The sequence below is a fragment of the Nomascus leucogenys genome, chromosome 13 (assembly GCF_006542625.1).
Source record: "Nomascus leucogenys isolate Asia chromosome 13, Asia_NLE_v1, whole genome shotgun sequence".
Lineage (NCBI taxonomy): Eukaryota > Metazoa > Chordata > Mammalia > Primates > Hylobatidae > Nomascus > Nomascus leucogenys.
The window spans coordinates 25,689,314-25,701,755 of record NC_044393.1 but is presented as its reverse complement, the minus strand read 5'-3'; the positions used below and the strand labels follow the sequence as shown (position 1 = coordinate 25,701,755).

Below are 12,442 nucleotides of genomic sequence, written 5' to 3'. Positions count from 1 at the left end.
AAGGTGAGGAACAGAGAGGGGTGGAGTTTGCTCCTGGTCCCCCAGCCCATTAGGAGCAGCCTTGACAAAAACCTGTACAGACTTTGGAAAAGGATTCAAAGCTCTCTGCGAGAGGCAGGCGTTTGCACAAAAGATGAATACGTGCAGAAAAAATGCTCAGTGTTGCTAGTGTCCAACGGGGTTCAGGCAAGAAAAGAGAATCCAACTGCAATGGTTCTTGGGATTTGAATGAAGTGGCTATTTCTAGAGTTGGGGGACAAGCTTGAGGAAACCAACCAGGGACTGTTATTCCTAAGGCTCAAGCAGCAAAGAAAAGCATCTGGGTATCCCAGCCCAGGGAAGTAATGGGAGCCACGGACAAGGGCTTATCAGGAGGGACACAGCCAACTGCCACACTTGTGATCAAGAGAAGAAGACAGCAGGGAAAAGTGCCCTGACATCTGACCTCCTGCCATGCCACCCTCTGGCTGAACCCAAGTAGAGATGAGGAAACTGAGTCACAAAGTGCCCAAAGTCACCCCGTGGGGGAGTCAGGATTCAAATCCAGGCCATCTGGCCCCAGAGTCCATAAAGATAAACGTAAGGTTTGTTTATTCCTTTGGCAATTATCTACTATTTGCTGCTCAGTATTCTAGACACTATGGATTCCAAATTCTGGGTTTTTCAAAATCTTTTCAGTAACACTTTTGTAGTCAAGAATGTTATCGGTGGCGAGTCCGCAACACTCCCAGCCCTTGTCTTCTCAGAGGAAATAATTCAACTGAGAGACGGAGGCAAGTTTTAAAGCAGAGGCAAAGGTTTATTGAAAGAAGCAAAGTACAATTGAGAGACCAAGTGCCCCGCTCAACCTTTGGCTCGGGGCTTTTATACACTGGCTTGGTTCTGGGGTTTCTTCTCCTCCTTGATTCCTCCCTTCGGTGGGCTGCTGCACCATCCCTGCATGCGCAAGGGCCTGCCAGCCCTGGGGAGGGGCCGCATGCGCAGTGTGTTTACTAAGGTTGTGCGCATGCTCACTTGGGGCAATCTTCCCTTATTGGTCCGTCGCCGCAAGAAAAAGGTCATATACAAGTCAGACTCCACCATTTGCCCTTCTGCTCATGCTTAAGACCTTACCAGAGAATTGTGGTTTGCTGGCCCCAGATGATGTCAACTATCTGTTAGGGAACTCCTCTCCCTCTTGGCGCCATTCGTGGCCACTTATCATGTCAGAGGGACAGTTTTATGATCGCCTGTCCATCATTTGATGCACTGCCATTAATGGGGGCCCTCTCCTGCACAAGAACACAATAAACATCCTTGTTAAAAGAGTCCCTATTTCACTGCAATAAGACTGAGTGGTGGCCAGAGTGGTAGCAGCTGTTGCTTTTGTGGAATTGGATGGACAGCCTGGTAGGAGAAAGGCCAAGGGGTTCTGACCAGCAGTGGGGTCATGCTGCTTCCTGAGGCCTCTGCTGGGTCCTGGGCCATCAGCAGGGACCTTAGCCAGGAGTGGGCACCTGCAGGGGTGGAGGCCAGGCCTGGGCTATGTGGCAGCTCTAAGGTCCAAAAGTTGCTGCTGTGGGAAATTCCCACCCCTGCAAATGACTCCCAGCCAGGGACATCCTTAAACTGCTGCCAGAGGAAGAGTGACATCTATGTCCCCATAAGATCCTCGTGCTCCAGAATGTCCTCCCCCACTCTCATCCCCTCCTGGGCAGGCTGAGGTCCAGGAAGCAAAGGCCCCTAGGCACACTGGGGATGCGCCTGTGAGGCCTTTCCTGCTCCAAAACCTCCCAAAGGCTGGCTCTTTACCCTGAGGCCTCTGCTCAGCTTGTTGCCTCCCAAGAGAAGCCTGCCCTGACCAGCGTTTTGGAATGGCATCCTGCAGACCTGGACTTAAATTCCTGCTGGGTGACTGTGGCCTACATCACTTCACCCCGCCAAACCTCAGTTTTTTCATCTCAAGACAAGACTAAAATATCCACCTGGGGTTGCTGATGCAGGGATGAGAGGAGACGTGCAGCTTAACCAGCACAGCGCCTGCACATAGTAGGTGCTCAATAAATACCAGTTTCTTTCCAGTTCCTGCCAGGCGCTGCAAGGATCTCAGGAAATGGGAGACTCAGCACTGCCTGCAAGGAGCCACCAGACTGGTGGGGTGGGGACTGGGGGGAGGGACATAAGAGGACCCCAACAAACCTCAGCCCCGGTGACAGGAGCAACGCAGTGCAGAGGAGCAGAGAGGCCTGGACTGTGGGGTTCCCTGTGCTTAACGTGGGACGTTCTGATCTTAACCTCAGTGCCTGCCAGTGCTGTTTGTGATCTATTGGGAGTCACCCTGTTAATCCCACCACATTCGATTGGTTGAGGCCATCATGAAGACCTGCCCAATTTCAAGGGAAGGGGACAGAAACACTACCTTTTGATGGAAGGAGTACCAAATAATTCGTGGGCATATTCTTAAAGGACCACAATTACCAAAAAGCAGAGTGGTTAATGCTGTGGTGGGGAAAGCGCAAAGGGTTCTGGGACCCCAGAGGGAACCCTTTCTAGAATCCAGAGAAGCATGGGAGTGGTCAGGGAAGGCTTCCTGGGGGTGAGGGCAAAGCAGAACTCACAAATGTAAGCAGGGCTGGGGCAAAACTCTAAAAATTAAACGCAGTCCGTACTATAAATTTTGTTTTCCAGAATGAAATTTTACTATCTTTACTTGCTGCAAATATATGCCCGGGACCATGCCCCCAAGAAAATAAAAATTTTAGAGGCTGGGCATGGTGGCCCAAGTCTATAATCCCAGTATTTTGGAAGGCCAAGCGGGAGGCTCACTTGAGCTCAGGAGTTCGACACCAGCCTGGGCAACATAGCAAGACCTCGTCCCTACTAAAATACAAAAAATGAGCTGGGCATGGTGGCTTACACCTGTAGTCCCAGCTACTTAGGGGGCTGTGGTGGGAGGATCACTTGAGCCCAGGAAGTTGAGGTTGCAGCGAGTGGTGATCATGCCACTGCGCTCCTGTTGAGCAACAGAGTAGCCTTTGTCTCAAAAAATGAAAAAAGAAAAAAAAATTGTACATATCAACAAGCAAAAACTTTTTTTAACACTTATAATTCTACCCCCACAACCAGAGACAATGCCTCATGACTCCTTGCTAAATATTTTCCAGATTGTTGAACATAGAAGCCTATTTTGAACTCCCCAAAATGGAACCTTACTCTATGGTGCCATTGGAAACGGATGCCTCATGACACCCCTTTCCTTGCCAAGAAATACCTTTATTTCTGCAGCCTCACTTCAGAGGGCGTGTCATAATTCATTTAACCAATGCCCTTCTGGTGGATACATGAGGTTGGGTCTCACTTCTCCTGTCCTGTTTCACACAGCATAGCAATGGTATCTTAGAGCAGTGATTTACTGGCACACTGACTCAATTATGTACTTAGGGTCAAGTCCCTGAAATTGAATTCCTGGGTCACAGGGCATGCAGCTGTTTAAACATTTGCCAATTGCCTTCCAGAAAATTTCACCACCAGCAAGGTTTGAGAGACACTGTTTTCCCATTGGGGGAAACATTTATTTTTTAAATAAACAGAGCCGGTATATTTAAAAGAAGAAAGTTTGGTTGGTGCCAGATGTGGCTTCACTCTCAACCCTGCCGTCTGCTGGGTGTGAGATCTCGAGGGAGCTATGTGGCTTTTTTGAACCTCAGTTTCCTCATCTGCAAAACCAGGCCTTCCTAGCCAAGCTCTTAAGAGACTGGCTGAGATGAGGCAAGATGAATGGTGATGAATGTGGGGTCTTTCTGTGGGGAGGGTGGACAGGGGTGATCATAGGAGACAGGCTTCCTCATCCACTGATCTGGGCAGTGAAAACTGACTTCTAAGTATGACCTTATGACTTCAATGATGTCGCAAGCAGGTTCCAGTCCCTGTACCTCCCCTTCCCGCTCCCAGGAGCCCATCCAGCCTCAGGAACTGCCCCCAGGCATCGGGCCTTGGCTACTTAAGGGACCTGAGCCCAATCCACAGCTGGGACAGTCCCGGCCCACTGCGCTGGGAATCTAGGATGGGGGCCTTGGCCAGAGCCCTGCCGTCCATACTGCTGGCATTGCTGCTCACGTCCACCCCAGAGGCTCTGGGTGCCAACCCCGGCCTGGTCGCCAGGATCACCGACAAGGGACTGGAGTATGGTAAGAAGCCACATCTGCTGGCTGGACTTGGCAAACCCACGCCCCAGGCTGCTCTGGGTACAGTGGGGACAGGGAGTGGGGACACAGACTGGACCCTCTCCCTGGGGCAGTGCCACCTTCTGGGTCAGGTGGCTCTGGCTCCGATTCTGGCCTCACCGCCCACCAGCTGAGTGCCCTGGGAATGTTATTTGTGGTAGTGAGGTCCTCCACCAGCCAACAGAACACAGCTTTGCGTGCAAGTAGTTGATTTGGGAAATGATTCCAGGAAACACTGTAGGGAATCAGTACTGAGATGAGGAAGGGAGGGCAGCCAGGAGAGAGTGTGCAATTAAACCAGCCACCACCTCTGACGATGGGAACCACTCAACTGGGAAAATTCTGCCTAAAGTTTGGAAACACATGCCTCTGAACTGGAAGTCAGAATTGTGGTCACCTCTAGAGGCAGGCAGAGACCCTGAAGGGCATGAGGGAGGTCTGCCGGGGTGCTGGGAGGTGCCATATCTTGATCCAGGTGGTGATCACATGGCTGTATAAACATTAAAAATTATTTAGCAATACCTTTAAAATTTGTGCCCATTAGGTACTTTATGTATGTTATTCCTCAATTTTAAAGAATGGGCAGGCCAGGCGCAGTGGCTCACGCCTGTAATCCCAGCAGTTTGGGTGGCCGAGGTGGGTGGATAGCTTGGGGCCAGGAGTTCGAGGCAAGCCTGGCCAACATGGTGAAACCTCGCCTCTACTAAAAATACAAAAATTAGCCAGTCTTGGTGGCAGGCACCTGTAATCCCAGCAACTTGGGAGGCTGAGGCAGGAGAATCACTTGAACCCGGGAGGCAGAGGTTGCAGTGAGCCGAGATCATGCTGTTGCATTGCAGCCTGGGCAACAGAGGGAGACTGTCTCAAAAAAATAAATAAAAATAAAACAAAGAATGAGCAAAAGTAGGAATATTTTTTTTCAATGTTGAAACGAAGCCTCCAGACTATCCAGGTGGCAAGGGAACTGGAATATTTATACACCACAGCGATTGATTGAGGGCTTCTGTGCCGGGGGTTTGTCAACTCCCCAGCACTTCTGTCCTGTTGCATGTACCTGCTTTCTGCAGTTCCAGGACCAAGAGCCTTGGGACATACAGGCTCAGGGAGGCAGACATTGGCAGCTGGGAGTCAACTGTCACTCAGTGGAAAGACTCAAGGATATGGACAGGCACTGACCACATGTCTTCTCACATCCCTAGAGCCTGAATTGCCTTACCTATTAAATGAGATAACAACATTTCCTTAGGTAGGGTTGTTGGGAGCCCAGACTGGCTCGAGACAGGAAGAGGGAAATCAGGGAAGGATTCCAGGATGTAGTAAAATGGAAAAGACAGTGGGAATTACCCAGGGGCAAGGGGTAGCATTCCAGGCGGAAGGACCCCAACATGTGAGTTTGCTAGAGGGAGAAGAGCAAATTGGAAAGAGGCGAAAGGGGAGGCTGCCGGTCATCTGTGTACCCATGCCTCCCTTGGAGACAGAAACTGGGCCCCTCAGATCTTGGAACAGTGAGACCTGGTAACTGCTACTTGCATTGAAACCGTAAATCAGGAAAGTTTGTCTTTTGTTCCTTTGCACTGTGCACACACACCATGTTTATGTAACCGTCCTCTGAGGTTGGGCATTTTGGTCCTTTTCATATTTTTTTTTTTTTTTTGAAACGGAGTCTCACGCTGTCGCCAGGCTGGAGTGCAATGGCACAATCTCGGCTCACTGCAACCTCCGACTCTCTGGTTCAAGTGATTCTCCTGCCTCAGCCTCCCGAGTAGCTGGGATTACAGGCACATGCCACCACGCCCATCTAATTTTTGTATTTTTAATAGAGACAGGGTTTCACCATGTTGGCCAGGATGGTCTCAATGATCCACCCGCCTTGGCCTCCCAAAGTGCTGGGATTACAGGTGTGAGCCACCGCGCCTGGCCCCTTTCCATATTTTTAATAATATAAACCCTGTTTGCTGTTCCGGGCATTTACTGAGTGCCTGCTGTGTGCCAGGCACCAAGCTTGTTATCCTCACATCCCCCTTCTTGCTTTGCAGTTTCAATGCCACGCCAACGAGGAAAGTTTTGTTTTGTTTTGTTTTGTTTTGTTTTGTTTTTTGTTTGAGACAGAGTCTCACTCTGTCACCCAGGCTAGAGTGCAGTAATGTGATCTCGGCTCACTGCAATCTCTGCCTCCCAGGTTCAAGCAATTCTCCTGCCTCAGCCTCCCGAGTAGCTGAGACTACAGGTGCCTACCACCACATCTGGCTAATTTTTGTATTTTTTAGTAGAGATGGAGTTTCACCTTATTGGCCAGGCTGGTCTCAAACTCCTGACCTCAGGTGATCTAGCCCACCTCGGCCTCCCAAATTGCTGGGATTACAGGCGTGAGCCACCACGCCCAGCAAATGTATTGTTGTCATTGCTATTTGACAGATGAACAAAGTGAAGATTGTATGGGGACTTTGTCAAAGTCATCCAGCTAGAAAGATGCCCCCTTTCTCTAGCCCCCAAATCCTTCCAGTTTCTTCTACACAGCCCAGATGTCATGGAGGACAAGAAGGAGGACCATCCGTCCAAGCGCACAGCACTTTTGCCCTCGGGGAGTTGTTGGCAAAGGCATTCCATTTCCTCATCAGTAAAATGGGCACGAACCTAACAATGCCACAGAAATGCAGGGACGCCTCTGAATGTCCCTCATGCTACCTGGCACGCAGAGGGGCTCATATCCTGTCATTGTACTTAATGCTAATAAGGACATTGGCCCCTGTCTTGAGGACAGGTGGGAGCCACTGTAGGGTTTAGAGCAGGGGAGGAGACAGGCAGATCAAGCTGACTCCCAGCCATTTCCTGTCCACAGCGGCCCAGGAGGGGCTATTGGCTCTGCAGAGTGAGCTGCTCAGGATCACGCTGCCTGACTTCACCGGGGACTTGAGGATCCCCCACGTCGGCCATGGGCGCTATGAGTTCCACAGGTGGGGCTCTCCCTTCTGCTGGGGCTCTGAAGTGGCTGGAGCTGGCTGTCAGGGGGAATAGGAGAGTGAGGAAGAGAGAGCCTGAGGATTGGGCTGTGGGGGTACCTCTCTGGGGCAGATAGTGGGATAGCTCCCTGAAGAGTTCAGTAGGAAATTCTGGGAAGGAATTGAGCTCCTCCACTCAGTCACACAGCAAATATTAAGGAAGACCTACTGGCTGTGTGACCTGAGCCTCGATTTCCTTATCTGTAAAATGGGGTTGATCTACTTCCTCCTTCAGAGTGCTCATCCAAGATCCAATCTGGCCACTAGATATAGTTTGGAAGAGAAGATAGACCTTACACTTTAAATCTAGTAGCCCAACGGTTAGAGCTGAAGTTTGTACTTGGGGGAGTCAGGGAAGTCTTCCAGGAGAAGGTGGCATTTGAGCCAAGTCTTCAAAAGATTACTAGACTCGAGCAGCTGATGCTTTAAAACAGCACGAACTGCTTTTTGAGGGATGGACAGTGAAGAAACGATAATCAGGCCCGTAGCACATCGTACCCCTCCCCGCTCACTGCTATTGGGTGTTTCCTTCATTCCTGCCTTCTTTTATTCAGTCCATCAGCAAACATCTATTGGGCACCTACTATGTGCCAGGCAAATAAAATAGAACTTGACCATTCTTTTCCCACTGTCGGCAACCTTGCTGACCCTTTTTGGGTCTTATCTTAAGGCTGTCACCATCTTCCCTGAATCTATTTCCCCCCTACCTGGATGTATTGAGAGAGAGGAGGGTCAGCAGGAGCTGCAAACCCAAAGGGATATGTCTACGGACCTTCTCAGGATGCCACCGGGGGCATTAGATTCATGGGTTCTGATGCTGACTGCAAAACCATGAGCAATTGCATCCCTTCCTCAAGGTTCTATTTCCCCCTTTGTGGAAAGGGAACAAGAACAGTGCTGACCCCTTCAGTGTGGCCCATATGGCATGAAGAAAGTAATGTGCTTAGCATGGTCATATGGTCGATGCCTGGGGCACAGCAGGTGCTCACCTGGAGCAGATTCTGCTGGTCTAGTCCCCACTGTAGAGAGGGGAGGCGCAAGGTCCCTGGTGAGGCTGGGTCCAGGCCCAGGGCTGACACCTCCTTCCGTGTCTCTCCCTTCAGCCTGAACATCCACAGCTGTGAGCTGCTTCACTCTGCGCTGAGGCCTGTCCCCGGCCAGGGCCTGAGTCTCAGCATCTCCGACTCCTCCATCCGGGTCCAGGGCAGGTGGAAGGTGCGCAAGTCATTCTTGTAAGTTGGCTCTGCTCCCAGGCCCTGGAGCTTTTGGCCTTGGCCTTTGCCCCATCCTTCTTAGGTCCAAGGTATTCCTAGCTCATCAGAAAGGCCACGTGATGGACAGATGGAGTCCAAGCCCGGAGGTGGCCTGGGGATCGAGTCCTGGCTCTTGGATGAGTGTCTTTCCCTCTCTGAGTCTCTACTTCCCCATCTCCCAAAGGGGACGGGCCTGCTCCCTTGATGGAGTCATGGGAGGGCTAAGTGTGGTAATATCATGTCTCCTTGGTTTGCTTCCCACAGAAGCAGACCTTAGGGCAAGAATTCCAGTGCAATACTTTATCTTGGAAGTGATCTGACGAAACCCACAGGGGAGTGGGGAAGTGAGGAAGGGAAGGAAAGGAAGTCAGCCTGGTGGGCAATGAAGCTCTGTCTAGCTGGGGAACTCGGGGACAGCAGAGAACACGCCTCTGAGTTACTCCAGCCCCACCCTGTCACCCCGTCCTCCTGCTTGCCATTGGTCAAGGGCTACTTCCAGGAGCTCTGGCTCTCAGGCACTTTGAACAGATCTCTGACCTCAGAGGCACTTGGATGGAAGGGGTATTCTTGTGCTAGGGCTGCCATAACAAGCATAGACTGGGTGGCTTAAGCAGAAATGTGTTTTCTCACAGTTCTGGAGGCTGAGGGCCAAGGTCAAGGTTTTGGCAGGCCTGGTTTCTTCTGAGGCCACTCTCCTTGGCTTGCAGATGGCTGCCCTTTGGCAATGTCCTCACGTGGTCTTTCCTCTGTGCTCAAGAAATCCCATTTCTGAGGCCATGCACATTGGCTCACCCCTGTAATCTCAGCACTTTGGGAGGCTGAGGTGGGAGGATCACTTGAGTTCAGGAGTTCAAGACCAGCCTGCCCAACATGGCAAAACTTAGTCTTTACTAAAAATGAAAAATAAATAAAAAATTTAAAAATTAGTCAGGTGTGGTGGCAGGCACCTGTAATGCCAACTACTCAGGAGGCTGAGACAGAAGAATCGTTTGAACCCTGGAGGCAGAGGTTGCTGTGAGCTGAGATCACGCCACTGCACTCCAGCCTGGGGGACAGAGTGAGACTCCATCTCTAAAAAAAAAAAAAGAAAAGAAAAAAAAAGAAAAAAGAAAGAAAAGAAACCCCGTTTCTCTCTGTATGTCCTAATCTCTTTTTATAAAGACATTAGTCAGATTGGATTAGGGCCCACCCCAATGGCCTTATTTAAATGTAATCACCTCTGCAAAGGGCCTATCTCCAATACTGTGACATTCGCAGGTACTGGGGATCAGAGCTTCAACATTTGAATTTGGGAGGCAGGTGGTGACACAGAGCAGCCCATAACAGAAGGAACAGCCCAAATATGGGTGACATGACCATATTTATACTTCAGACCTACACTGCCTAAAATAGTAGCCACCAGCCATGCCTTTACTGAGTACTTGAAAAGTGCCTGGTACAAGCTGAGATCTACTCTAAGTATGCAACACTGGATTTGAAGATTTAGTATTTAAAAAAAAAAAAAGAAAACAGCAGCTGAGCGCGGTGGCTCATGCCTGTAATCCCAGCACTTTGGGAGGCTGAGGCAGGTGGATCATTTGAGGTCAGGAGTTCAAGACCAGCTTGGTCAACATGGTGAAACCCCATCTCTACTAAAAATACAAACATTAGCTGGGCGTAGTGGTGGACGTCTATAATCTCAGCTACTTGGGAGGATGAGACAGGAGAATTGCTGTAGCCTGGGAGGCGGAGGTTGCAGTGAGCCAAGATAGCGCCACTGCACTCCAGTCTGGGCAAGAGAGTGAGACCTTGTCTCAGAAAAATTAATTAATTAATTAATTAAATAAAATAAATTAGCCACCACACCTGGCTAATTTTTTAAAATTATTTATTTATTTATTTTAAATAAATAAATCTCATTAATATTTTTTATATTGATTACATGTTGAAATCATACTATGTATTACTAAAATTAATTTCAGCTCTTTCTTTTTATCTTTTTAATGTATCTTCTGGAAAATTTAAAATTACACGTGTGGCTCTCATTCTATTGCTTTAGAAAGATGGCCGGTTTATATGTCACCTACATATGCACATTCGTTCTAGTTCCATGAAAGGAACTGGCCACACTCTCCTACCCTGGCTTTTGTCACTGCAGTATCTTAAATATCTCTTTATATGGGCATATGACTATCTACCTCATTTTTTTTCACTTTTTTGAACGTGCTTTTAAAAATTGATAGGAAATTGGCAGAACATAAAACTGATTATTTGAAAGTATACATTCAGTGGCATTCAGTACATTCACAATATTTTGCAATGTCCACCCCTATCTAACTCCAAAACATTTTCATCATCCCAAGAGAAAATTCCTTACCCATTAAACAGTCATTCCCCATTTCCCTTCCCCTTGCTCCAGACAACCATCATTGGGGTTGGAGACTCCTGGAATAGACCACATTTTGCCCCATTGTTTTCAAAGGCTGCATAACATTGGGTTCCCACAACTTATTCAACCTGTCGCTGCTAGTGGACATGTAGGTTGCTTCCTCTTTTTTTTTTTTTTTTTTTTGCTACTGCCTATGATGCTTCAGTGAGCTGCCCCACACCACGCATATATCTTGGCAGGAAGAGCTATGGGATAAAGGCTTAGAAATTAAATTACTGGGCCAAAGAGTATGTGTGTTAGAACGAGGAGAGATCTCACTGATTTGTGTTTCAGAAAGCTTATGCCAATGTGCTCTCCCAGCCACAGCGTCTGGGGCTTCTGTTTACTCATACATTCAATAGCATTGAGTATTAAAACTTCAAAAGTTTTTTTGAACCTGATAGGCGAGAACTGGTGTCATTGTTATTTTCATTTTTAATGACTTTTACATGCTTATTTTGTTGCATTTCCTGTTCATATCTTTTTTTTTCTTTTGAGTTGTTTTTTCTTTCCTTGTTAATTTGTATTGGCTTGTTCTTTGTATATTAAGGAAATAAGCTCATATATTAAGGAAATTGGCTCTTTAGATGTCTCATACTGCAATTTTGTTTTTTACTTTACATATGGCATTTTTTTGGTCCACTGAAGTTTTAATTTTCTATGCTGACAAGTTTATCAAGGATTTCCTTTATGGCTAATGAGACTTGGATATTGCCTAGAAAGGCCTTCATCCAGCCCTGCCTGTAAATACTGGATCCAGGCTTTCTTCTAGATCTTTTATGGCTTTATTTATTATTCTTAAATCTCTACTCAGCCCCACGTATTTGGAGGTAAGAACTGAGCCTACTATTTTCCCCACAAATGGTAGCAGACCCTGGTCTAGGAACCAACCATGGCTTCTCTTATCTCCTCCAGCAAACTACAGGGCTCCTTTGATGTGAGTGTCAACGGCATCAGCATTTCCGTCAACCTCCTGTTGGGCAGCGAGTCTTCGGGGAGGCCCACAGTTACTGCCTCCAGCTGCAGCAGTGACATCGCTGACGTGGAGGTGGACGTGTCGGGAGACTTGGGGTAGGTCTCCATCAGGGCACTGCCAGCTGGACTCCTGGTTGCAGCTCCCGGCCAATCCAGCTCTCAGCCTGGCCTCTAATAATTGTAATGATCCAGGTGGCTTGCACAGGCACTTGAAGACCATTCTCTGGGGAACCCTGTTGAGGTGAACAGACTGAAGCCAGGAATATCGGTGCGTCGTTTTCACTAAAAAAAAATAAACTTTCATTCACCTGACCCTTGTCAGGCGAAGGAAATCTAGCTTTTGGAGGAACACAGAAACTTTGGTTGAAGGAGAGTTTGCGAAAAATAGACAAGTCCTTGGACAAGTCATTTCATCTCTTCTAGTCTCAGTTTCCTTGATTAGAAAAGTGTGACCAGGTGTGGTGGCTCACGCCTGTAATCCTAGCAATTTGGGAGGCCAAGGCAGAAAATCACTTGAGCTCAGGAGTTCAAGACCAGCCTGGGCAACATGGTGAAACCCTGTCTCCACAAAAAATACAAAAATTAGCCAGGCATGATAGCGCATGC

At 48.4% G+C, this 12,442-nt stretch overlaps 1 protein-coding gene across 1 annotated transcript in view; it reads left to right on the top strand.

Moving 5' to 3' along the window:
- The first annotated feature begins 3,887 nt into the window (after nt 1-3,887).
- LBP (lipopolysaccharide binding protein) overlaps nt 3,888-12,442 on the top strand; it is a 31,761-nt gene continuing 23,206 nt past the window's right edge. The window contains exons 1-4 of the mRNA XM_003253568.4: nt 3,888-4,166; nt 7,042-7,156; nt 8,305-8,433; nt 11,777-11,932. Of these exons, the coding sequence (XP_003253616.2) occupies nt 4,043-4,166; nt 7,042-7,156; nt 8,305-8,433; nt 11,777-11,932 (524 nt within the window). The 5' untranslated portion in view covers nt 3,888-4,042. The remainder of the gene's footprint in view (nt 4,167-7,041; nt 7,157-8,304; nt 8,434-11,776; nt 11,933-12,442) is intronic.